Here is a 27097-nt window from a genome sequence, read left to right on the forward strand (position 1 = left end):
TGTTACTCCTTGAAAGTTAGATAAATCTGTCATGAAGGTGGACTGATATATGACCCTTCATATGTGAATACCAAATGCCATGCATTCATATGCTTTCACTCTTACAGATGTACATTTTGCATTGCACTATTTCCACTGAGGGTGTTGTACTTATTTTTTTAGTATGTGGGATTCATTAAAGGTTCAGAATACATTCTACTGTGTGGTCATTACAGCAGAAGTAAACCTTGTATATTTCACTAGAGAAAATGATCTGCTTTTTTCACTTGTACATGGTTTGAAGCATCTAAATGGTGGGGACAAATTCAGGGTTAAATCGCACTAAAATCTCTAAAGGTATAATAGCAATATATGCATTTTGTAGCAGAACATCCTGATGTTACTTCCCGAAGGTTTCATCATGAAATTTCAAAGAAGGTTAGATATGTACCTTTCAAACAAAGTTAACAAATGCAGGGGATTCATATGCCTTAATTGCTTCATTCTGACATCTGGCAATATACTTTGTCTTCATTGGGGATGTTGTCCATGGGTTCTGCTCAGTACACAGACTATATTAATGACCTAGACTACACTGTCAATACATTGCCATTTCATCATAAAATACTTTATAGTTCTCCTGAGTAAAGAAGTTTTTTTGTTATTAGAATTATGTCAACATCCCCAAGTTTAGTACAAAGTACATTATTTGATGATAAAGATTGTGCATATGTCTTTATGGCAGTTATCAACAGCATCCTGTGAAGTTTGCTTTAATAGTATAAACATTTCAGAGATATGGACTTGTATTACTAGATGCTCCCACTACTCCTATTTAACTGGGTGTTCTTATGTCATTCTGTTAATAAAACATTTGTATTTTGAATTTTTATTTGCTGACAAACTTGGTATATATCTGATGTTTATCACCATTGTTTATTACCAAAAGTAATATTCTTTTCACAGAAGCAGTATTTCTTTTGTCATTTTTCTATGTTATGATAAAATGCACATATTTTACTTCTGACAGCTATGCTTTAATTTGAGTTTCTACTGTCTTCATGCCTGATTGTTAGTAGGACATGCATTAAAAAGTATAAGGCTGACAATCTGGGGGTCGGACAGACCAAAAAAGTCATAAAGATAATAGAGTGGACTGTTGAGGATAAGAAAGAAATTATGTATTGTTACTGTTATGCAAAAACCCAGAATTTCTGAATAGAAGATATTAAAAAAGGATTGAGGGAAATTAGAGGAAAGAAAAATACTTGCACAAGAAAAACTGTCAAACCTTCAAATGCACATTTATATTCATTAATACAACAAATTAATGAAAAAACACTATATAGACCAATAAACCTTGGGCTGTTTGGAAGAAAAAGCGATTGAGGAAGTGTGAAAATTTAAACTACAAAACCTAGCGATTTTTGGAAGGTATAAAAAAAACGTGGACATAGGAGAGAAAGAGATATCTGATATGGCGTAATATTTTTACAAAGGATAAAGCCATGCTAATCAGTACAAAAAGCAGCTCCAAAGATATTTGAAGAGAAATACAGTCAGAGGTACCCAGATATGGAAAATTTCACAATACAAAAAATATAATTACAAAGGGGGAATGTAGAATAGAAAATTTGTAAAGTAGAAGTTGAAGAAATAGAAGCTGAAGTTATGGAATACCTGAGAAGTGAAGGATTTAGTGTGGAAAGTTTAACACAGGTTATGTTACAGCATAATGGAACAGTGAGTCCCCAAAGTACGGAGAAACAGGTGAAGCAGGAGATATCTGAAGAAGAAATATGGACATGAGAAGCAAAGAAAGATTTAATATGGTGCAATATTTATGCAAAGGAAAAAAAGCAAAGCTAATCAGTACAAAAAAGCATCAAATTGATAGAAGAAATAGATTGCTGAAATCAATAAGACTCAAAATGATAGACGTCTGACAATAGTCTTGATTGTTGTGTTCATATGTCTTAACAGACATTTATGTGACATAACAGAATTAAGTAGGATATTTTACTGTTCATCTAAATTAATTACAGATAGTCTTACCATAAAAATACAAGACAATAAGGGAAAGGAATGGAAGAAATCAAATGCTATCACGGGAGTATCAAATAGAGAAAACTGGAAGTGGTCAAAACTTTCTTGGATATAAGAATGTCATTTAGTTTTGATAAATGTGAAAAGTAGCATTTAAAGCTGGAAAGCTGCAGCATAAAGAAAATATCAGTCTGGGACAGGAATGTGATGTAGAGGAGCTTGAGCAGGAGAGAGTGTATAAATATTTGGGAAATGATAAAAGGATTAACAGTAAAACATGAACAAATGCAAACAAAAGTCAGTAAGGTATATTTTTAGAAGACTAAAATTAATACTGAAAACAGACCTGGCATATAAGAACAAAGTCCAAGCTATAAACCAATTTGTTCTTCCAGTTCTAACGTACAGTTTTGGGGTGATTGACTAGCTCCAAATGGTATTGGATCAGTTGGACAGGAAAACTAGAAAAATAATTCACATTTATCAAGTTATATATTGTGTACCAAGATTATATACTGTAGTCCTCATTCTGCTGGAGATATGGGCCTCCTCAAAACTAATGACATGTATAGATCTGCAGTTGTAGGACTGCATATAAATCTGTTGACCTCATCAGATCAAAACATAGTACAAATTGTGAGACATAAAGAGAACAAGTCTAAGATTACTTCCCTGCTTAGTTTAGCAGAATCATATGTATGTTAAGCAGGAATGGAAACCAAGCCAGAAGTAGACAAAAATCATCAGGCAGCAACTGAATGTGCCAAAAAAGAAAAAAAAAATAAAAATATAAGGAGAAGTATCAGATGAGAAGGCAAGAAATGTAAAAAAAGGCATTTATATAGTTGCAAGTATAGAAAATTCCTGAAAAAGTTTCATGTTGGTCAGGATCTGACACAGGAATGGTTAAGGAGAGGTGAATTTTAACCAAAAGATGGAAGGTTAATATTGGCAGCCCAGGATAGTGGACTAAATATATGTTGATTTACAAAGCCCATTGAGAATGTGGGAAGAACAGAAAGAGATAGGTTCTGTAAAGCAGAACTGGAAATAGTCACATATCTTTTTGATGGATGTGATACACTAATGACAGGGGCCTGTGTACTGAAAGGCATAATAATGTGGCAAGACTGTTGCATTGGGGATTGTACAAACATTACAGTAGTGAAGTAGCATTGGAAACATGAGCCACAAAGCAGTATGGCAAATGATGAAGTTTATATCTCATGGGATCACGTATTACCAACAGTTAAAAAAAAAAAAATAATAATAGATGCGAGAAGACCAGATATAGCAGACCATGAAAAGAAGACAAAAGTAGCATTAATCACTGAAGTTGCTGCATCCAATGATTAGTGTCTTGTACAGAGAGAGGGACACAAAATCATAAAATACTAAGATTTCCAGGCAGAAACAAGGACTTTGTGGAGGAAGGATACCCAGACATTTCTAATATTAGTAGGAGCAATGGGTGTCATAAAAACAAAATGTGCAGTCTTATTTAGATATGCTACTGATATGTGCAACTCCATATGAATTACAGAAGTAGTCAGTTCTGGGCACATTGCTGGTGTTTTGCACACCACTTTTGGCTTAACATCAAAGATTGAAATAATACTAGTTTCACGAACTTTAATCATACTTGGACTTAGGAATGGGGGCCATTCCCATCATAGTGTTAGAAACCCAAAAGACGTGGAGAAATTAAACTATGTCTTGTCCTGAAAATTGAATAAAAACATCTTGTATCAGTAGAAAGATCCTGTCATTTGAAGTTGAGCTGAAATTCATTGGAGAATGTCCTTTTGAAATTTACATGATGCAACTTCTGCAAACCAGCTATTTCAGTACAGCAGACTAGCTTTCACTTCTCTTCAGACAAATAATAGTAACAAAATGTATCAAAAGCATATATTGTCATTTCTTGATGGGTTTTCCCCTGTTTAAAAGACACCACATAAACTGACACCTCAGTTCAGCAGTAAAGTATTAATTTTATTTAGCACTTTTGTTCTTTTGGTATGAGAGACTTGATCAGAATGAGCAAGGTTAAAAACACAAGGCACTTTAAAACATTCTAAAACATACCCACCATTCAAAGTAACCAACAGAATGAAACGTCCTGTGCCTCACCATGCAGACCATACACAGTAAAATATGTAAATCAAATTGCCAACAGAAGTGACTGTTCATTTCAGATCAAAGCAATACTGAATAAAGCCAAACATTTTATAAAAATCCAGTGGATTTAAGTTTTAAATTATAATTAATTGATAAATTAGCATTTAAACCGGGCAGCTGAGTAGCATCAGCAGCAAGCTGCTAGCACAACTCCCGGTATTCCAGTCATAAATTCTTGATGAGTGCAGTGAAGGGGGTTGAGGTCCATATTAATGAAGAATGGAAAAGAGGACTGTTAACACTATTTAAAAAAAGAACATGCCAATAGCATGGGAAACTACAATGGCCGACAGGTAAGGAAGATCTTTCATAGTGAACTGTTGGTGAGACTGCCAAAAATTAGTGCTGGTAAATGTATAAATACTCCCCGATTATGGAACTAACCATCTGAAAGAGGTATTAGGTGAAATTTTACCCCTAAGCTGAGGACCTTAGTGTTAAATTGTTGTGAAACTGTCAGAAGTAACCAGACTCGCACCGTACTGCTGTTTCCGTTATAGTTTAATCTGTCTAAACAGTTACACTGTCTGAGATCATTTCAGTTCTATTATAACACAGTCTTTTGCTTCTCATGAATTGTCTCATTGCACCCTTGATTAAGATGTCTCTGAAGAAGCGAAAACAATGTCTAGTTTATATATTGTTTCAAAGCAACAGATGTTGTTTTTCAATGTCCTTGCGGTTTGTATGATTGATTTCTGTTTTATGTCCTCCTTTGGTTATTTTCTTCCTTGCTGTATCTGAAGACATTACAAAAGGTCCCTCCACGTCACCTTTGTGTCACTTGAAGTGTCTGTATTTTATTTCATTTATTTCTGCATCTGGAAGCTCACAGAAAGTCCCTGTTATTTCTTTTTTTGTTACTTCATTTCCAGATGTGGACTTATACTCAACATTTAATTGCATTGTTTAGTTTTGCATATACCATTTGATTTTTATAAATGTATTTACTGTATCTGTATTAACTTTAACTTTACACTGTATGTGTATTAACTGTACACTGTATCTGTATTAACTTTACTCTGTGTCTGTATGTCTGTAGGTTATTTCTTTGTTTATTCTGAATCCGTCCTGGCTTATTAAACCAGTAAAGTGATATTTTTTTTTAGCTTTTTTTTGTCCCCTTTAATTAATTTACATTAAGTTGTGTACTAACAGTTTCTTCCAGTACTTCAAAAGGTCCCTACTTTGCTGCCAACTGATAGCCTGTGTTCCCTTAATTATTGACAGGTTAAAAATGCTGTAAAACATGTTTTACTGCTTTTATATATGACTTTAAACATTTGGGAATAAATGCAAAAAAAATTAAATAAAGCTTCATCTCAAATAGACCCCACAGTGCATGTCGACCATTGTTTAAATGCCAACATATTGAAATAAAATTCTTTTTTTGTCTTGCCACTGAGCCAGAGTCTGCAGTAAACAAGACTGTTGATAAATATCAGCAGGAGAAATAACTGCCATTTCTGTTGAACCCTGCCCAATGTCCATTGGTGTATTTTGTGCCCCTTGTAAATCTTGTTGGGCTTTGTCTGCCTTGTCAGATTAACCTCTGTAGTATGTGCCCTTAGTAAATGTTGTTGGGCATTATCCGATTGTTGTCTTAAACCAGAAATGTCATTATGTAAAGTCTGAATGCTATGCTGAGTCTCTTCCGCTAGATGGCATTATTGTCCCTTACTACTGTCCCTAAGGAAATTTTGAAAAGCTGTGAAAACCTTTTTTTTTAAAGGTTAATATTAATAGCACACTTTACTATGTTAGAACTTTTTCTGTGCATTTACAAGATTTATTATAAATAACATTTTTATGTAGTCTATTACATTACTGACAGTAAGTGTCATACATTTGTACTGTATGAGATTTAGGTAAAGTATTAAGTCGTTAAAGAAAATGTTGAACAGTTTGCATTATATCGGACAAAGGCATGACTGCAGAAGGTACATTTAACTGTTGTATATGTGAAGAACTAACAACGCTAGAATCAAACAGATTATTTGTATAGGATATATCTTATGGTATGGCCTACATACTAGACTCCTGTGACAAGACAGACATAATTTTGGAAAGTTACTTCCACATAAAAACAGTCTTTATGAATTGGTGTACATTTTGTTATGTATGGATCACAGACATTTATGCATTTGCAAACACAACTTTTATCTAATTTCTGAACAATAAAAATTCCAGATTTACATTTCATGTCTGACAGAGAAGATTGAAACCATGCCTGTAAATAAGACCAGACCTTGTCTAGTGTATCTTGCAAATCTATCTGTACAGAATGTGGGCATTATAAAGTCAAGTTTCTACTGGCATCCATGTTATAACTGTGAAGAATTTACAGTATTTTGTGTAGATGACAAACAGAAGATCAGGCTGAAGTCAATTCAAAGACACAGTGTCCTTCAACAGACGAATTGATGGTGGAATGTTGTTAGACAGATGAAACAACATTATCTCATAATCCACCCAAGAGAAGCACTGGATCTGTCGATCTGTGGAATTCATGAAGAATTTATGGCACCAAATGAACAGTAACTGATATAAAAGGTCCCATCGAAGCTGGCTCGCCACTGTTAAATTGTTATTAAAATGTCAGAATTTACCAGACTCACACCGTACTGCTGTTTCCGTTATAGATAATTTGTCCAAACAGTTACACTGTCTGAGATCATTTCAATTCTATTGTAACACAGTCATTTGCTTCTCATGAACTGTCTCATTGCACCCTTGATTAAGATGTTTCTAAAGATGAGAAAACAATCTCCAGTTTATATATCTTTTCAAAGCAAAAGATGCTGTTTTTCAATGTTCTTGCGGTTTGCATGATTGATTTCTGTTTTATGTCCTTTTTTGGTTATTTTCTTCCCTGCTGTATCTGAAGACTTTACAAAAAGTCCTTCCATGTCATCTTTGCGTCACTTGAAGTGAATGTATTTTATTTAATTTATTTCTGCATCTGAAAACTCACAGAAAGTCCCTGTTATTTCTTTTTTGTACAGCTTCCTTCTTTGTATGTTACAAATATTGTAACAGGATGCCATTTACTGTTATGTCTAGCCCGGAAACATATTTACAGTTAAGCTAAGCATGTTTTAGAAATTATTTTTGCAGGTGTCAGACACATAGCTGTTATTACTTATCTATTCTTAACTGCTTTCATGCATGCTTAAGCAAGTTGTCTTTTGTGGTTTAGCCTTGTAGTTTCTGCTATTACAGAGAAGTATTTATTTCAAAATCTTGTATCAAGTTAACCCTTGCTTTACCAGTCAAAACCTTGTATTAATAAGAAGCATACCTCCTTTGCAGTGAAGCATACATTTAATTGCTTTGGGGGAATGTATGTTTAACTTTATATAATCTCTATCACTTAGTCTTGCTGGAGGTGACTGGAACATTATATGTGATAAAGCGGATGTATCAGGGGGGCCCAGAGCGTTGAAACTTCACAAAGAAACAAGACACTTAACCAAATATATGAAAGTATTTGTGCTGAAAGATATAAAGGGAGAGGGGGGGGAGCAGTGAGAAATGCACTTGTTACTCCAGGCAATCTAATACTTGGGCATAACTGAATATTATGTATTAATATGGAATGTACCCACTGGTTTCAAAACCGTCAATTCGTCCGTTGACACTATTTGACCATACAGCTGTAGAAGTCATGTTAAGAAAGACCAGGAATGGTAGGGTTCAGAACCATTGCCGCTTTCTGATGTACTTACTAAATAATGAAAGATTCAAGGGTATGTTGGTAACCATGCTCAATAAAGAGCTGAGGGACAGTCTGAAAAAAAGGAGAAATCATGTGCCCCAACTGGTGTAATTCAAAAGACAAAATCAGATACCTTGTGAATCAAAAGACTAATGAACTATGGTACAAAAGTAATAAGGCAATACAGACAGGTTATAGATAGGTTACAAGATCTGCAAATTAAAGGAATTAATGATATAGGAGATTTGAAAGGAGAACACAAACAGCTAAGGGAAGAACTGGAAAACCACCTAGACATGATTAATAGGAAAAGAAGCATAGCACTTGTACTCAGATACATGGATAACAGCTCCAGAAACACAAAATATTTATCAGAAAGGCTCTGACAACAAGAAGTTGAATGACCAATAAAAAATAAATAAAAAGAAACCACAAAATAGGATATGAAAAGTAAGAAAGGGCATAGTTGAAGGGCTAAAAGATTATTATTATTTTTTTAATAAGGAACATATTTGTTTTTGTCATACATGATAATTTAATAATCTTACATTTATATAAATGAAAATAAGCCATACCGACAAAATCTCAGTTGCAACATTATACATTACATACCATGCCAACATGACTGTAGCTGCAAACATTATACATCACTTATAATATACCCAGTCATTGTAAGCCAACTATTACATAGTTCATTCAAATTCTTGCTACTTTTAAGCCTTGTTCCTCCTCTGCTTGTATTGATCCCCCACTTTCCATTTTTTCGTATGTAATTTGCACCTGCCCTTTTCTAAAGATCCCAATTCCAGTTGTTTTATCTCTTTTTCTATCTTCACTACTGCTAGTAAAATTGGTATAGACTTTGATTTTCACTATCTAGTCATTTCTTTTTTGGCAGACATTATAATTAGACTCAACAAGGCCTTACTATGTCTGGGCAATTTCGATTCTGTATCAGAAAATCAGTTCCTTAGTTACACCAATTTGCTCACTCAGCATCTCTCTGACAGTAGTCTGCAGGGAATCTTTAAGGTCAGCCAACTCATTACACTCTCAGAAAATATGTTTTCAGTTACATCTTTCTTCCCCATCACACCTCTAACATTTGCTATCTGAGGAAACATTCTTTGGAATCTACTTGGGGTATAAACACGTCCAAGCAAAGATCTTAAATATTTTATGCATTGTTGCATACTTAGCAGACATACATATATCCCCCATTGTTTCTTTGTGAATTGCTTATCCAATCTCTCTTCCTAATCCTTTCTAACCTCCTCTGATTGATTCCTATAGTTATCATGTAGTATTTTATATGCTCTACTAATTCCTTTCTTAATGGCGACTTCTGTTCTAGATTCTACTAAAAACTCTACCAGTGCTGGTCTTTCATTTAAGACCCCCCCTATTTCTTTCCTTTGCCTGTACTCTGATATCAGTCCTTGATAGGGAAGGCAATCTCTAACCTGCAGTCCAGATAAGTTCTTGGTGTTTTCCCACTCTGTTACCTTTCCATCTAGTTATTTGCTTCCAATACCTTGGTTACTGTGCTGGTTTCCTCCAAAAAATTCCAGCCCCCTTTTGCTTATTATCTGTATCCCTAATTGCAGTCATCCATAGTGGCAGAATCTTCTTTCTCCATTCAGGTGCTGGCTTAGTTCTTAGAATACTTTCTGCTACTTTATGAATATAATATTCTGTATGATTATTGTTATTCTTCTTAAAGGTCTGTATCCAGAATCTGTCTCTCCCTGTTTGCTGAGCTTCTCCCATTTCATCACCTCTTTCCACTATGATGTATAGTTTTCTGCTTGTGCTATGTATAGGAGCCTTATCTGTATTGCTCTGAAGTACCCCTTCAAATCGGGTAATCTCAATCTGCCCTTTTCTAATGGAAGAATAAGCTTATCCCACTTGACTCTTGCCGTCTTCCCCTCCCAGATAAAGTTCTCTAGCTGTTTATTAATTGTTATAATTGTTAGTCGATTGTGTGTTTTTGGCATCTGATGAAGTTTGTTCTGAAACGAAAATGCAGTGTAAAAGTCGGCGTTAATGTGAACACTGTGTTTATGGTGATATCAATAAAGCAGACCTGAAGAGGTTTTTCTCCTGTTTGCCTTTTGTTTGGATTATTGGCGATTTATATTTGACATTTTTTTTCTCCTTTTCTATTGAAAAATATACCTGACCTATGTATAAAACTAAAGGGACTAAAAACATTTTAACTGCTTGTATCTTAATACTGATATCCATGTAAAAAAACTTACATTTTCTCATTTTTTGTATTATAAAAAAGCAAAAAGTATCCTGCTACCCAAAGGTCCAAGCCAAGAAAATACCAGAAATCCAAAACGAAACACAAGGCAGAACCACCAGGCTTAAAAATATAATCAAATTTATTGTACAATCAATGGATTAAGCGCTTTCACATGTAAAAACATGCTTCATCAGATCTCAAAAAGCAAAAAACAGTTTAATTTAAACAAGCTTAAAATGGTGTTGACCAATCAGATTTGCACAGAGTTAATTAATTAATTGATTAACCCTTTAAGCAGTGTAGCAAATACTGACTGAGAATATTTAAAACACATTCCATGTTAAACAAGCAAGGAAGAGCATACGTAAATGCATATATATAGAAACAGCATTGTCAAGGACATAGAATATAAATCAATATATAACTATATGTGCATCATATAAATAAGCACAAAATAAAATCAAGTAAAGTAAAATAATAAAAACAACAACAAAGGAATCTATACACTATTATGAAACATAATGTAATGTATTCTATATTTGTGTTATTTATTATATTATAGTATTATTTTAATTCCATTATGACTATTTCACATTTTCTACTATTTTATTTTTCCAGTAAATATTGTTATATTTTATCTTAAAGAATGTGCTTCCAGGGCTGGTTTTAAGCTAACATGATTGTTAAGCCCTGGAAAAATATGAGCACGAAGTCTGAAGATCCATTTGACTTCCACCAGTTCTAATTGACTATTTAAGTTGCCCCCTCTCATATTAATAGGTACTAGTTGTAAAACTCTAAAGCTAAACTTATGAGTATTAAAATTAACTATATGTTTAGCTCATGCATTTTGTTGATTCTGATTCTTAATATCATACAGGTGATGATAAATCCTGTCTCTTAACCTTCGTGTAGTCTTACCTACGTAAAAACAGGTACAGCAATCACAAAAAGCAAGATAGACCAAATTTACACTATTACAAGTGGCAACAAACCTAGGGACAAACTTAAACTTTAAGGCAGGATGATCAAAATTCTGTGTAGTAGTTATAACACTACACATCCTACAATGCTTACATGGAAAAGTTCCAGGGATCAGACCCCTATCTAACTCCTGATTCCTATTAGAGCACCCCATTACATCTTTACATAAAATGCGTTTCAGATTATTATTATTTCTATATGTGAAACGCGGAAAGTTTCCTACCAGTCTGGCAGTGGCTGGATCAAGTAGCAAAGCATGCTAATTACGCTTCACTATTTCCACTACATGACCAATGTCTCCTGTATAAGTAGTCACAAAGTGAAGTCTATTGCCATTATTACAGTGTGTCTAATTCCTTGTTAAAGGAACACTCATCCCCATCACTTCTTTTACATTTACCAAAATGGATCTCCTATAGCCTCTTTCCAAAATTAGCCTATCTAACTCATCTAACTGTAGTGCCAGGTCATCTGGATCTCTACAGATTCTCTTCAAACTGTAGTATTGGCCCTTAACTATGTTTGAAAAAATAATTCTAGGATGCATACTATTGAAATGGTGACATCTATTTGACATTTTTCTCCTTTTCTATTGAAAAATATGCCTGACCTATGTATAAAACTAAAGGACCTAAAAATATTTTAACTGCTTGTATCTTAATACTGATATTCATGTAACAAAACTTCCATTTTCTCATTTTTTTGTATTATCTTTTTAGTTTCTTCCCGCATATTCTTAGCTGCCACACTGGAATTATTTTTGATCTATACTCCTAAATACTTCATTTTATCATGATCTCATAAGTATGGTTATTGTTGAACCAATTCATATGTGGGTACATAATTTACAGCTGTTGCCTTTGTTTTAGCTTTATTAATTTTGTATCCCGAAAAGGTTTGAAACTGTCTCAATATATTCCACAGTAATGTAATGTCCATTTCTGGTTTTGTTAGGTATAAAATAATGTCATCTGCAAATAGAGATGACTTTTCCTGACTACCAAGCCAATTATATCCTTGAATTTTTGTGTCCCTTATTTTCTTTGCCAGTAGTTCTAAATATAATGCAAATAACAAAGGGAAGAGAGGACATCCCTACCTGGTTCCTGTGTTCAAGCAGAGATTATTGGGTCTATATCATATGAGCGAATTACACAAATTGCGAATGCTCATAATTTCAAACATACCGGATCTCGAAGTGCTTTTTCTGTGATTGCGGTACAGTGAAGAATGGGATATTTTCCCTTTCCTCACTGTAGTGCGATCTCGGAGTTGGAATATATATTTAGCGGGGCACAGCCCCCCACAATAGGAAGTTCGCGGTCCGGTACGATCGATATTATGAGCGTTCGCTCATATGATATAGACCTGAGATTATCAGAGAGGACCCCGCCCACTTTAATTTTCGGCTCCGATCTGTCAGATATCCTCTTAATGAGCATTATAATTTTATCAGGGCATGCAAACATTTCCATTGCTCTGCTCAAAATGTCCCAACTTAGTCTGTCAAGTGCGTTCTCTACATCAAGACCCACCAACAGCAGTGGTATTTTCTTATATTCTGCTTCCCTCTGGATCATCGGTGTTCTGTTGTCAAATGTTTGCCTCACCTCCACAAAACCACATCGAGCCATATCTATATATTTTAGCTTTACATTTGCCATTCTTTTAGCCATTGTAGACATGAACACTTTATAATCATGGCTTAGTATTGAAATGGGCCTGCATGAAGCTGGATCTGATGGATCTTTACACTCTTTAGGTGTTACAGCTATGACCACTTTCTTCCAGGATGTTGCTTCTTCTCCTCTTAAAATACCGTTAAACAAAACCCTTCCCTCTTAGCTTCCAAACTTCCACAGGAATACAATCTGTTACTCAGGTCTTTCCTGTAGATTGGTTATACATCACCATTTTTTATCCGATCTGTTAGTAATTGAGTCCCCTCTACCTCTAAACTTGGCATATTTAATTTTTCCATAAACAGTTCCATTTGTACCTTTTTTTGATTTCCATATTTCTCTGCTTTATACAGACTTTCACAGAATTTCCAAAATATTTGTAATGTTTCTATAGGATCCCTTGTTGTCTTCCTTGCTATAGGCTCCCTAAGTTTGATGACAGCCCTTTCTGCATTCTTTTGTTTGTGTTGTTGTGCTAAAAGTTTCTGTGCTCTAGAGTTATCAAAAATAGTTGCTTACCAGCAATCTTTCTAAACTCATCCATATTACTGAGGTAATCCCTTATTTTCTGTTTAGTATTCTGCATGCTCTTCTTCTTGTTCTGTGAGATTCCCCCTATTTTGCAATACTTTAACATTTGTTAGCCCCTCTAAATAATTATTGTTACTTCTTAACCATAGCTTCATTTCTTTTATTTCCACTCAAGTTTTAAATTCCACTTTAATTTTATCCCATTCCCCAGCTATATTTGCAGAAGAAATTTCTATCTTCTGTAGTAGCTCCCGAATAATTACCACTACCAATTTCTTGAATTCCTCTCTTTTCAACATATAGGTGGGAAGGCAGCAGTGTCTCATTTTTATTTTATTACCCTATGTTTTATTTTAGTTATTATTGGTGCATGATCTGAAATAGTTATTTGGTACTTATTGAGACCTTCACTTACATGCCCGTGTTCCTGTGAAATGTAAAATCTGTCTAGCCTAGCCCGATTTTTGTATCTTGGGGAATAATGTGTAAATTCACTCCAAACTCCTAGTTCTGAATTCACATCTTTCATGCCAAATATTTTCATAAATTACTGTATAAATCTACCTTCCTTTGTTATATTTTCCCTTGTGGACCCCATTTGAGCTTATGTCACATCTTACAGAACTTTTTGTTTTATTGAAAATCCTCAAACAAAATTACACACACACACACACACACACACACACACACACACACACACACACACACACACACACACACACGCATACATACACTATCCCCATAAAACCTATTAACTTACAAACACACAAAACAATGTACATCTTCAGATATTGAAGTTTTAAACTGATGGCCGCACACACAGACTCAAGCTAATCTAAAAGAAAGGTTATCCATGCTAAAACGTATGGGACAGTCTGTGGTTCTATTAAGTGCTGACTGGTTTTGTCTTATCTTTATAACATTATCAGCTGGGAAAACACTTGAACGCTTTCAGAAAACATTTTCTCCAAGCCATTTTCTTTATCAGATTGTCTGCTAGAGACTTGAGAACCAAACACAAAACTGTTTACTAGAAAAAACCCCGTATAATATTCAATATCATTTTTTAATTTACTTGCTTCCTCATAAACTTGTTACTAGATTAAGCTAGTGGCCTTAAGCCAGTCATCCCCTTTGCAAGAATGAGGAAAATCGCACTAATTTTTCTTTTGTCTTGCTCTTTTAACCAGATCTTTTTTTTCACATTGCAGTGCTTAAATTTCTTAAAATTGAACAAGGAAGGAGAAGAAGGAAGAAAGGGAAAAAAATTAAAAGTAACTGAAAAATAAATTACTTTATAACATGCAAAGAAAGTCATGCACTATTTAAATAGTAATATTAAGACAAAATAGTTTTACTTAGCTTTATCCCTCCTCTTCCCCTCTCTTCAGTATTTTTCTGAACATTAATGACATGAAGTAGGGCATATGCTTTAGAACAACCTCTAAGCTTAACAAAATCCACAAAAGTCCAATTTTCCATATTTTCTTGTTCTCTTCCTGTTCATTTTCCATCTCCCAAAGCCTGTCTCTGCTTCATTTCCAATGTACTCTTGATTCTTCTAGTCAACTTGTGTGCTTTTCCCCCCTCTCTCAAGCTTTTTCCATTGAAACACTCTATGTGGTCTTTATTACCAGAAGAACAAGAAGCAGCATCTCCTTCTGTTTCACAGCTCACTTTTTGTTTGATAAACTTTTTTATTTCTTCCTTAGCATGTACTTAGTCAAAAAATGATTTTGTTTCTCCAGGGAAAAATATTTTGAAGATACCTAGGTACAGCAGTTTGAATCTCTCACTTGCTTCTCGACATTCCCATAACAATCGAATAAATGTACTCCTGTTCTGCATGGTGTACAATGAGTAGTCATTCTCCACATTCACTTTGCTGTCTCCCAATTTTAGTACTTTGTCATTCTGCCACAGTTTTGTCAGAATCAACTCCTCCTGCTGGTATTAAAGGTCTAGGTTGTTTTCTCATAGCCAAATTTGGATCATACACACAGTATGCCCTTTCAGTTAACAATTCCCATTGTGGAATACCAGTCCAGTTGGTTATTTGTGCTTTCAGCTTTCATAAAATTAATACACTCTGTTCCTTCCAGCTTCTCTGGTACAGCAGAAAATCTCGGGTTTTCCATATGTGCTCTGTCCTCTATTATTATTTTTTTTTAAACGTATCTTCTTGTGCAGTCTTATATTCAGCCAGCCTTTTCTTCATTTTGACCTCTGAGCATTGCAGTTTTATCACTTTATCTGAATATCTGTTTAAACCTTCTTCCATTTTTTTCAGCCTTTTATTGTTTGAGTTGATGAACTCCATCAATGTTTCATTTATTTTAGTCAGGTCTGTGTGCAGTTGCCTTAGACTTTCCTCTAAGTTACTGGAAGTCATGTCTAGTGCTTGCACTGCTGTTTGCTGAACAGCTGCAGTACTTTTTCCAGTTAGTGTTTATTCGTCACCTTTTGTAGCTGATTTTCCTTCAGGTCCTCTGTATTTCTTTTTTCTTCTCTTCCAGGCAGTGCACTTACTCATAGCTGGTCTTAGGCATAGGCCAACTAGGTGGCCTCCTAGGGCGCCGGTCTAGCAGGGGCGCTTTTCCAGCATTTGTTTGGTATAGGTAGACCAGGATAGAGGCACCAGTGGTGTGGTGGGGGGCACCGTGGAGCCCTTTTGCCTAGGGCACCAGCTGACCTAAGGCCGCTCCTGCACTTACTAACCAGTTACTGAAATTTACCCAGAAGTCTAGGTTCACTTGCTTCTCTGCTAAATTTCTATTTTCACAATGGAAGAGCTAGAATTAAGCTGTTACTCATTATGAAGCCATCTTGGAAGTCTCTGGCTGAAAGATTATTTTGGAAAATTATACAGAGGGTAGAATTGAGAACCAAAAACAGATAATGAGGCTGGAAGGTGTCTAGAGGAGCTTCAATTAGAAGGATTACAAGAAGAGGAAAGACAGAAATGTTTGAAAGAAATAACCAGAGAAGAAAACAGAGGCCAAAAAAAAAAAAAAGTCAAGTAACTGGTAAAACCCCAAGGGGGAGATGGTATCCCAGTTGAGGTATGGAGGATTGCCAATGAAGTACTAGTAACTTATTGGCGTACATCAGAGGGGCACGTAGCCCATGCTCATGGTAAACTGTAATTATAGTATTAATACCCAAGGAAAATAAAGACCCGACTGACCCAGCATCATGTAAGCATATATCAATCCTGAACCATGACTATAAAACATTATGCACATCCTAGCCCAAGAGGTTGCCAGAAATTTTAACTCATATAATTGGAAGATATCAGGGTGGTTTTTATCAAGGATAGACAGATTTTCAACAATGTAAATATAAAATTGTTTATTCAAAAGTGTGCAACTTACAGTAAACATTTATGTTAATATATCTTGATGCCAAAAAGGCATTTGATCATGTCAGTTGGGGATTTACATGGAAGGTCCTAGAAATTGTAAAAGTTCCAAACAAGTGGACATAATTGTTTGGAACATTTATCAGAGGGCAAAGGCATAAATAGAACTAGCAGGTACCCTCTCAGGTAGCCTGAATCTATCAAGAATGACCTGGCAGGGGTGTCCCCTGTCCGTCTTCTGTTGTGCTATACAGGGATCAGGGTACAATTGTAAGAATATGTTCCAGAAAATCGTCCCATTTGTAGATGATGTAATAGTATATTTTACAGACCCAGTCCTAGAAATTCCAAAGTTACTCAGGATTATAGAAGACTTTGGGAGATTATCGGGCTATGAAGTGAATACATGAAAAAACAAGGTATAGTGCACAACATAACCCTTACAGTTGAAATGGTTCATGAATACCCTTTTCTATGGGAACATACTGAAGCAAAATATTTGGGGATATCAGGACCTCCACAGATTAATAAGCATGAAATTAAAGAAAGATGTGGGGATAACATTCTTTATTTTGAACTGGGACCCTGCCCTAAATATTAGTCCAGAAATTAAACAATTATTCACATTAGTGATGCTAGTAGTTAAAAAAAGTGTTCAAAATGGAAGAGGGAGGAATCCCCAAGAATGAGAGAAGTAGAAAAGATGGTGAAGGAAGTAGAGGAGCTGGGAAAGAGAAGCAGCATGGAAGGTATAAGATGGGCAAAAAATGTGAGGTTTAGAAGCAAGTAAAGACAAAATTAATTAGGGATGACAGAGATTAATTCACATACTGGAGAAATTACATAATTTTTACAATATAGTTAACCAATCCAGAACACAGGTGAACATCAAATAAATGATAATGGAAAAACAAGATACTGATAAGCATAAGAAGATGAAAAATCTGTGAGAAACAGGCATGTAGTGCATGCTTTAAGGATTTAACAAGAGATGGGAAAACTATGAAAAATGTGTGTGGATGACTGTTTGAATTGTTATAGTGCTAACTAAATTTTGTTTAAAAAATAAACAGTTTTTGATACAAGCTGAAAGAGACAACTTTTGAAAATGTACTGTGAATATTTACTCTGGTCTTTGTACTGTCTGCATAAAGAGAGAAGTTAGTAACTGCAAGGTCAGTCGCCAGAGAGACGAAACATGAGTGCACCATGCATGTGGATTGCATGATGTACATGTAAAATGTCATGGAGTATGAATAAAATGTGCATTAAATAATCCAAAATGTTTCTCTTTTTTTCTTTGAGAGCAGGAGCCCAGTGTAGCAGTATGTTATAGGTAATTATGGCAGAAACATCTTCCCAAAATTCACTAAAAATATTTGATCATTGTGGAGATAGAGCATGTATGCACAGGTAGCAAGAAAAGCCTAAAGCAGACAGTATTCTGGAGGAAAGCACTGAAAATGCTCAGTAGTTAAGCTAGAAACTGAGAATAAGGATGCAATACAGTTATAGTAGAAGCCGCTCCTTTGATCCCCAAGTTGCCATTATAGGAAGGTCATTGGTTTGATTAATATTTTACTGAGCAGGATTGCAGGCATGTCTGATGATGTCATTCCACCTCTCACTGTCCAGCATTAAGCAAGTACTATCAAGCTTCTCAAAGCCTTCTCAGCCATGAACTTAGTAACATCTGTTGAATGCAGGGTAAATATAATTTACTGCTGCAATCAAAACATACATTCTATGCTCTTTGGAGATGCCCCACCGTATTGCTGTTACAGTATTCTTTAAAGGAGGGATCTCTTGCCAAAAATAGCTCAACATCTGGCTAGTATACCAAAGCCTTTAGATCTTATAAGTGCCGTATATCATGTGTATGCTGCCTGTGTAAAGCGTAGGGCATAAAGTTGACATATGGATGCAAACACTTAGAACTTCTTTGCCACCAGTTTGAACTCCATTATTGAATGTCTATCTGAACACCCTTCTGCGGTGCTGGATACCAAGCCATCTTAAGATAAGTGCTCTGTTGAGGTTTCTCTTGTACTGTTTTCGTTTTTGTAGCATACTTGTGTTCATTCATCCAAGAGAGGAAGTTGTCAGTGTGGGGGGCAGACTCCCCATAAAGGCCATCACACGCAGTGCATTTTTTGCTTAGGCGCTTCCCATGACCTTACACAGTGCTGTATCTGTCAAGCATTTGTCCCTAAGATCCTACATAGTCGCTTATCTTCCTTATCCATATACCTTGAGAACCAGTAACTTAAACTGTTGGCTGAGGGTGCTATGATGGAATTCTCCCAACCCAAGGGTCAGCTGTCTGCCAAAAATAAGGTCAAGAAGAGTTGGTTTGATCTGGTTGCAGTCCAGCCTCCCCCAGGCATCTCATTAAAAGCTAGTGAAGGCCCTAAAGAGGATCTGATGCTTGCCATGGATTCCTCTGTTATGACCCCGTTGGAGGCTGGCATGGATCTGACTTCTCACGCATCCTCTAAGGCTTTTATTAAGTCTGTTCGCAATGTTGAGGGGGAACCACAGCTAATGATTTCTGAGGGAGCAAGGAGGATTCCTCAGATTTTGGTGAGGAAGGAGATTCCTACTACAATTATAAAATCCCACTAATTGCTTGAACCACAGAAAGTCCTTAGGGTGGACATCCCATTCATGAAAAACTAAACTTATTGCCCCTGTTCCGTAAGATTCCCATTGCGACCTGCAGGATTTTGCTCAGGGTCTATTCATTGCTTTGATGGCTGTGAAGCCTTCTCAAGGGGTGTAGGTCCCTGCTGTTCCCTGGTCTTCCAGTCCTGTTAAGAGGCCTAGGGAATTCGATTCCTCAGACGAGGACTTGGATTCTGGGGAGGAATCACTTGCTTACTCCTCTCAAGTTCTTCTAGAGTGTGGTTGATAGGTAGAGGATTCTTTGAGTCTGGACTCCCCCTTGGAAGAGTTATCCTTTTGGGATGCAATTGCTTGTACGGTGGAGCACTTTAAATAGGATTGCTCTCAGGTTTCTGACAGTATCCTTCTGCTGATCCTTTATTGGCTTCAGTTTCCACAGATAATCCTTCCAAGGTTTTGCCATCTACTAAGTTCCTTCCTTCAGATAAGGGCAGTCAGACTATGGAACTGTTGAGTAAAAAAGTATATAATGCTTCCACCTTGTTTTTCAGGGCTGTTAATTACCAAACCCACATGATTAGGTCTGTTTCGGATCTAATTTCTCAAGTAACTAAGGTGGTGTCTGACCTTCCTGATTCTGATGGGTAGGCTTCAGCTCTTTCCCTGCATGTATCCACTTCCCAGGTCACACATCAACTCCATAAAATGCAGCCATGATCCATCTATTGCCTCTTCCAAGGTTGCTGTTACAGTGGTATTTCAGATCAGTGTGGCTTCAAAATTGCCAACCTCTAGAGGTCTATGTTTCTTCACTCCCATCTGAAACTTGAGCTTCAGTGGTGGATTCGTCATATCCTGGGCTACCCTTTCAGACTCCAGTTCCGTCCTAGTCCTCTGGCTTCATAGATGCCACAGTCTTTGGGTGACTAGCTTCTTGTGGCCCTTAAAAGGTCCAAGGTCTCTGGCCTACTCATCAGAGGTCAGATCACGTGAATGTAAAAGAGATGAGAGCCCTGCTTCTGGCTCTGCAAGCTTTTCATTCCCTTTTTCACCTCAGCCCTCTCAAAGTCTTTACAGACAATACCACTGTGATGTGGTATGTCAGCAAGTGGGGGGGGGGGGGCACGAGGTCATATGTCTTTAGCTAGATCTCATGCCTGAAGAGCTAATCTGCAGTCAGATGTAAAGTAACTCTTTAGGTGGTTTACATTCCTTCAGAGCACAGTCTAGTGGCATACTCACTGAGCATGTCCAGAATACAAGTTCACGAATGGATGCTTCACAGAGAGACATGTTTGTGGACAAAGTCCATTGGTGGGGTACACCTCAGGTAGATCTTTTTGCCTTTCTTCTCAACAAACAACTTTTTCTGTTATGTTCAGGAGTATCAAGTCATCTGGCTTGGAAAGCAGATGGCCCTCTCTTTTCCTTGGAAGGGAATGTTTCTGCATGGCTCCCCCCACCCCTTCCTCTGTTGCCACCAGTTCTGCACAAGGTGAGGCCAAAATATTACAGCCCCCTTTTGGCCCAGATAGCATTTTCCCCCTTTTTATCACTTGGCCAGGGGCAATCACAACAGGTTACCTCAGTGGGTAGATCTTCTCACACAATACAGGGGATCTCTTATCCATCTTCACCTGTCTACTCTTTAGATGACACTGTGGGCAATAGAGTTTTGATTTTTTTTCCTGAGGATGTGCTCCGGGTTCTGCAGGAGGCCAGAACACCCACTACCAGAAAATCATACATGTCCAAATGGAAAAGATTTTCTTTCTGTTGCTTCTCTCACCATTAGGATCCCCTCTCTGTGGAGTTCCCCTGGTTCTGTCTAATTTGTGTGATCTGCTCCATACTGGGTTGGCATATTTTTCAGCTGAAGCTCACCTATCAGCAGTTTCTACTTGTCTGCCCTTGAATCCTCCTTCGTCCTCTCAGTTTGAGGTCAAGCAATTTCTTAAGGGCATCTTTCGCATCAGGCCTCCAAGAAAGTGTATTTTGCTTTCTTGGGACCTCAGTTTTGTACTTGGAAAAATTGTCTTCTGCTCCTTTTGAGACTGCTAGTTCAGCTTCCTTGTAACATTGTCCTTGGAAGACTATCCCTTTGTCTCTTACTTCACCCAAGAGAGTTTCTGAACTTCAAGCTCTTAATGGCTATTCCTTCTTTTTCAGTTTTTCACAGAGACAGGGTGACTGAGCTAATCCTTTTTTTATGCTCAAGGTGGTTAATGAGTTGTCCCTTAATCAGTCTGTTTACCTTCCTTTTTTCTTTCTCCACTGGCTGCCTGTGAGAATGTCCTTCACACCTTTGATCTGCATAGACAGCTCAGGTATTATGTGGATAAAACAAAGGCAGTTCGCAACCCTGACCAACATTTTGTTTCCTTTCATCCCAGGGCTTAGAGTTTGACTGTTTCCAAGCAAACCATCTCATCCTGGATTTCTAAGGCAATTTCTTTTTTTTTTTGTTCTTTTCATGGGAAATATCTTGCTTTGTCTATAAATGCGCATTCTACTAGGATGGTTGCCTCGTCTAGTGCCTTTTTCAATGGTTTGGATAACAATGTCATCCTTGAAGATGCTACAGGGTGCTGTATCCATACTTTCACTAAACATTATGAGTTGTATGTTATTTCCAAGGATAGGGCAGGTTTTACAGGGCTATTCTGCATGGGTTTGCAGAGGGTTGCTCTTTGCCTTCCTCCCGTCAGCTTTCTTCTTAGCTGTTGTACTCTCCCTTCTTTAAAGAATACTGCAGCAGTAATATGGAAGGACATAGTACAGTTTTGTAAAATCTTAACCATAACAGTAGATGTCCTATTCTTCTGTGTTGCAGTACTTGTTTTCTCCCTCTTGCCCCTGTGCTTTTGTTGCCACCATGGCTGAAAGGCCCTTGCTGCCTTTTCCTTCTGTCCTTTTTCCTTTTGGATATACGTGTTCTATTGTGTCTCTGAGGGTATTCTGTTCTTCCTGGGCAATTCATTTATATGTGTTTGCATCCATATGTCACCTTTATGCGGGAGCATATGTGTGATTTACAGCACCCGTATGATCTAAAGGCTTTGATATACATTGGCACTGGCCAGGCATTGGGCTGTCCTTGGTAGGAGATCCAGTCTGTAAAGAATACTACAACAGTGAATAAAAGTACATGTACTGTTCTGGTAAGATTTTACACAACTGTATTTCATTTGTATAGTATCATTTCTGCTGCACGGTGTGATGCTTTTTCTTTATCTATTACTAGTTTTTACAAATAGTAGTTTTTATGAAGTTTTTTTTTTCACCTGGGCCACTACTGAAAATTTGACTAGCCTTGTTAGACAACTCATAGAAAAGATAATTTTTAACTATATGTGGTTTGAAATGTAAGCATTCTTACAACAGGATTTTGATGCTGCAAGTGAATCGATATTTGAATGTCATGTATACAACAGGTGTTCTGCATGAGTGCCATATGTTTTTACAGTACAAAACACATTTCAAATACCTTTCTATATAAATGTATTGTGTTTCACTTTTTCCATAATTGGAATGCCTTATAGCTGTTGAGCCACTTATGACTAGCAGTCTAAATTATGTTAGCTGTTTCATGAAATGGTTTCAGTATTTTTTATAAGATTGTGATGTATATATAATATTTACTACATACATCATAACTGCTGGTGAGAACACTGTGTGTGTTTTAGATTGTATATTTTTTGTTTCTTTATTGTGTATTTTGTTAGTCTTGATTCATAAAATATTGCAGATCAACATTTATAATACAATGGCAATATATTTCATTTGCATTTTCCTACCACTTAGTTACAGCAATTGAAGACATGGATCAACCCTGTGGGCGAAGTTTCATGCAAGTTATTAGTGAAAAGTACAGTCCCGAAAATTTTCCTTATCGTCGTGGTCCAGGAGTAGGAGTGCATGTTCCTACAGTACCTCAAGGCTCCCCCATTAAAGGTAGGAAAAGCCTGCTGTGGTAGCTATCTGTTTGCTCAGACTTGTGAATTTAGTAAACTGTGCACATCTGTACTGTAGAATTATGCTCAGTACTTAGAACTAAAGAATATTCTGAGTTTATTTGCATTAGAAGACATTTCAGATGCAATAGAAACATAGCTAATGTGGATAAAATCCATACTTATATAGTTATGCCTGTTTAAAACTAGTACAAAAGATAGTACAAAAGCTGTGGAGTAGAAGCATGCATCTGGACAGGGATAAAAAGTATTATGCAAGAGACTTGTGATGAAGAAAAGACATGGAACAATGAGGTGTTTACCTTGAGGTTCGACAGAGAAACTGGAGTTGGGTGGGCCTTGTGGGTAGTTACATTGTATAGACCACCAGGTGCTGGGAAGGATGATGATTAGAGGACTTAAAAGCAGAGTAAGTGGATGGACAAAGACAAGGTGAACTATACTTTTGGAGAACCTTAATATTTGACAGTTTAAGATGATGGTGAAAGAGTAGGAATCAGAAGTTTGGTGGAAGACTGCTATCAAATAGAGCACAATTCCTCATCCGGTAATGGGAACATTCTTGACTTACTCCTAACCACTGTAAATTAGATGACAGTGGCCGAGGTGAGAAGGAAGTGACTAGCAATTATTATTCATTTGTTGGTTTACAGTCTGTGCAATTAAGCATTAAGATGTGCTACAGTAATAGAGGCCTGAGACTGAGATTGAGGCCTGAGGTTATGAAAGAGCAGACCTCAGTCATCTGGGAAACACAGTGATAAATAGTATGGAGGGTTGTCAGGTAGTAGAAACTCTGAAGTGTTATAGGGCTGTGTTAAGGAAGGGAAGTGAGGAAGGGAATGAAATCACGTCAGGAGAAGAGACCACCATCCTTGATAAAGAATATCAAGACAAGGTTGTCAGTGAAAAGAAATAATGTTAAGTTGTCAATCTCGCCTTCATTCTTGCTTGATGGGTTCGGAGCCGATCCTCGGCTCCGACTCGGCACTTGCTTTAGCTCGAGAACTCCTTTTACCAGCTCGAGGCAGCCCCATATCCCATGATGCAAGGCAGTAAGTACCCAGATCTCGTTTGCCGCTTCGCTTAGGAGGTCTTCTTTTTGCCAGCTCCTGGTAAGTTGTTCACTTTTGTGATTTTCAAGCCCCTTTTTACTCTAAAACTAATTTTTTGATAGTTTAAATTTAATTTATATCCCTTTCTGACAGAAATTCCCTGTCTCTTTTAATTTTTTGTTAGTCAATTCCCTATCCCATCCCCCCCCTGTTAGGGTGTGTGTGTTGGTGTTTTATAGAATACCTATTGGTATTTTGTTTAATTTAATTTGACTGGTGTGTGTGTGTTTTGTGTTTTCGGCACCATGTCAAAGGAGAGGGTTTCAGGTTTTAAGAAGTGTGACTCGTGCTGTCAGAAGATGTCTCTGACAGACGGTCACACTTCTTGCCTGTATTGTCTGGGCCCTCTTCACCTGCAGGACTCCTGTGCTATTTGTCACTCCTTCAGCCAGAGAGTCCTGCAGGAGAGACGTAACAAATTGATTCTTAGGGGCCTTCTTAAGCCGGAGGGCTCTCCGGCTAAGTCGGCTCCACCAAAATCAACAAAACCTGCCAAGGCCCAGGCTTCTGTATCTAAGCCTGCGGCCTCGGCTCCGACTCGTATTGAGTCGATATCGGCTCCGGCTGGAGCCGATTCTGGCTTGACAAAGCTTTCGGCACCGATGGCTATCGGTGCGAATCTGTATTGTCCGCCGATGTCGGCTCCGATCGGTTCCGACACCCATGTGGCACAGGCATCGGTGTCGGCTCCGATCGGCTCCGACACCGTTACTTTGGTGGCTGTATCGGCTCCGGCTGGAGCCGATACATCGAACGTTCTGTCGGCTCCGAAGTCGGCGCCGACAGGATCTGTATATCGGCTCCGATGGCTCATTCCAGGAAGAGGTCGAGGTCTCCTTCCTTGGAGCCGATACTTTCGGCTCGGCTTCACCTCTTCTATCGGGCGAAGCCATCGGAGCCGATCTTCAAGGTCATCCAGGTTGTCAGATCATGACCTAGAGAGTGGTCAGTAGATTACTCAAGTCACAGGTACTGGCCCAAATGTTACACAGCCCGTCTCAGCAGGCGACTGTTGGTCCACACCCGTTACAGTTCCTCCTTCAACTCTACCCCAGAGCTTGGAGTTGGAGTCTTCGGGCATGGTTACTGCTACGGCTGGAGGACGGATACCCCCTTATGTTCCTTCAGCCTCTACTCTTATCTCCTCTTCCTTAGAGGGATTCGGTGGTCGGGCTTCCATGGTCTCCTCCGAGGGGGTGAGTGGCATCGGACCCTTGTCCGAGCCCGCTCTTCCCCTTGGAGCCTCGGCCTTGGTGAGCTCGGCTCTGACATCTGCCTCGGAGACTTCCCTTTCGGTGGCCCCTGGAGTTCCTAGCTCTTCGGAGCGGGTTCTCTCGGACCTGCCTGGGAGGGGAGCATTCGAGGTGATGAAGAGTGTACTGGCCACTGGTATCAGTCAGCAGTCTGTTCCCGTAGCTCCTCCCTCTATAGTACCTGTTGACATCTCTGCCACTTCTCTTGCTACAGGACCCAGAGATCCTCCGCCTCAGGTTTCCCCATTGGGAATTTCCCCCTCTTCCGAGGATTCTCCTGATGTTTCGGGAGATCCTCCTAGGAAGAGGACTTGTAAGAGGAAGCATGTAGACTCCCCCGAGTCTGTCACTTCAGATACTGACTTTGATGAGTCAGAGGGATCCCTTAGATCCCCCTCTGAGGATGTCTCCTTCTCAGACATCCTAGAACTTCTGAAACAGAGGGGAAACTGGCCCACCAACAATCCCTCTGAGGATGAGTCAGTATACCTAGAGGCGTTTGGATCTCGGCCCTCCACCTCCTGGGTGTCTCCGCCTTTCGACCCCCTTATGCAGGTTATTGCACGAAAGGCGTGGGCAGCTCCTGACTCTGTTGAGCCAGTCCCTAGGAGGCCTTCTAAATTTATCACTGCCCCTAGTGACAAACAATTCCTTACCAAGGGTGTCCCCGCTGATGCCATGGTGGTGGCTGCGGCCACCAAAAAGGAACTTGCAGATCCTTCCGTGCCCGTCCATCCTCCTAATAAGGACTCTAGGACCATGGATAGGTACGGTAAGCGGATGTTTTCCTCAGCGACCTTTGCTATGCGTTCGCTGAATTACCTATGTCACTTCACCAGACTCCAAAGAGATATCCTCAAGGAGCTGGGAGAAGTAGTTCAGGATCCTACAGCTGCAGGGGCTCAAGAAAAGATTGCTTCGCAGCTAGGAACCCTCAATTCCATTGCTAACTCCTCCATGCGGCTAATATCTTATGCTGCGGATGGAGCGAGTAGAGCCGCAGGCACAGGTGTGGCTCTTAGGCGCCAAGCCTGGATGCGGCTATGTGATTTTGCGGATCCCTTTAAGGCGTCCTTCACAAATTCTCCCTTTGATGGGTCAGCTTTGTTTGGCCCTCAGGTGAAGGAAACCTTGACCAGGTGTGAGCAGGACGGCAAGACTCTTTCTGCTGTTGGAGTCCGTTCTTCCACCCCTTCTAGGCCTTATCCCAAAGGACAGAAGGGTGGGAAGATGTGGTTCCGTAAATCCCAAGGAGTCATGCCGGATTCACGTGGTCAGTTTACCCCTAGAGGCAGAGGGGGCAACAACAGGCGCCGCTCTAGAGGCAGAGGGGTCCGAAGAACCAGGGAAACAGGGAGCCTCTCTCTGATAAGCCCTTTCAGCATCCCTGAGGT

General features: G+C 38.3%; 1 protein-coding gene across 2 annotated transcripts in view; it reads left to right on the forward strand.

Moving 5' to 3' along the window:
- Positions 1-27097, forward strand: part of TBCEL (tubulin folding cofactor E like) — a 730316-nt gene that overhangs the window by 200420 nt on the left and 502799 nt on the right. The window contains exon 2 of one of the 2 annotated variants that reach the window (XM_044080979.1): positions 23166-23315. In XM_044080979.1, the coding sequence (XP_043936914.1) occupies positions 23183-23315 (133 nt within the window). In that variant the 5' untranslated portion in view covers positions 23166-23182. Of the gene's footprint in view, positions 1-23165; positions 23316-27097 lie in introns of those variants that run through there. The other variant, XM_044080980.1, reaches the window with a different exon arrangement.

This window comes from Protopterus annectens, chromosome 8.part0 (genome assembly GCF_019279795.1).
Source record: "Protopterus annectens isolate FY-2018-M chromosome 8.part0, PAN1.0, whole genome shotgun sequence".
In the NCBI taxonomy this organism is placed as follows: domain Eukaryota; kingdom Metazoa; phylum Chordata; order Ceratodontiformes; family Protopteridae; genus Protopterus; species Protopterus annectens.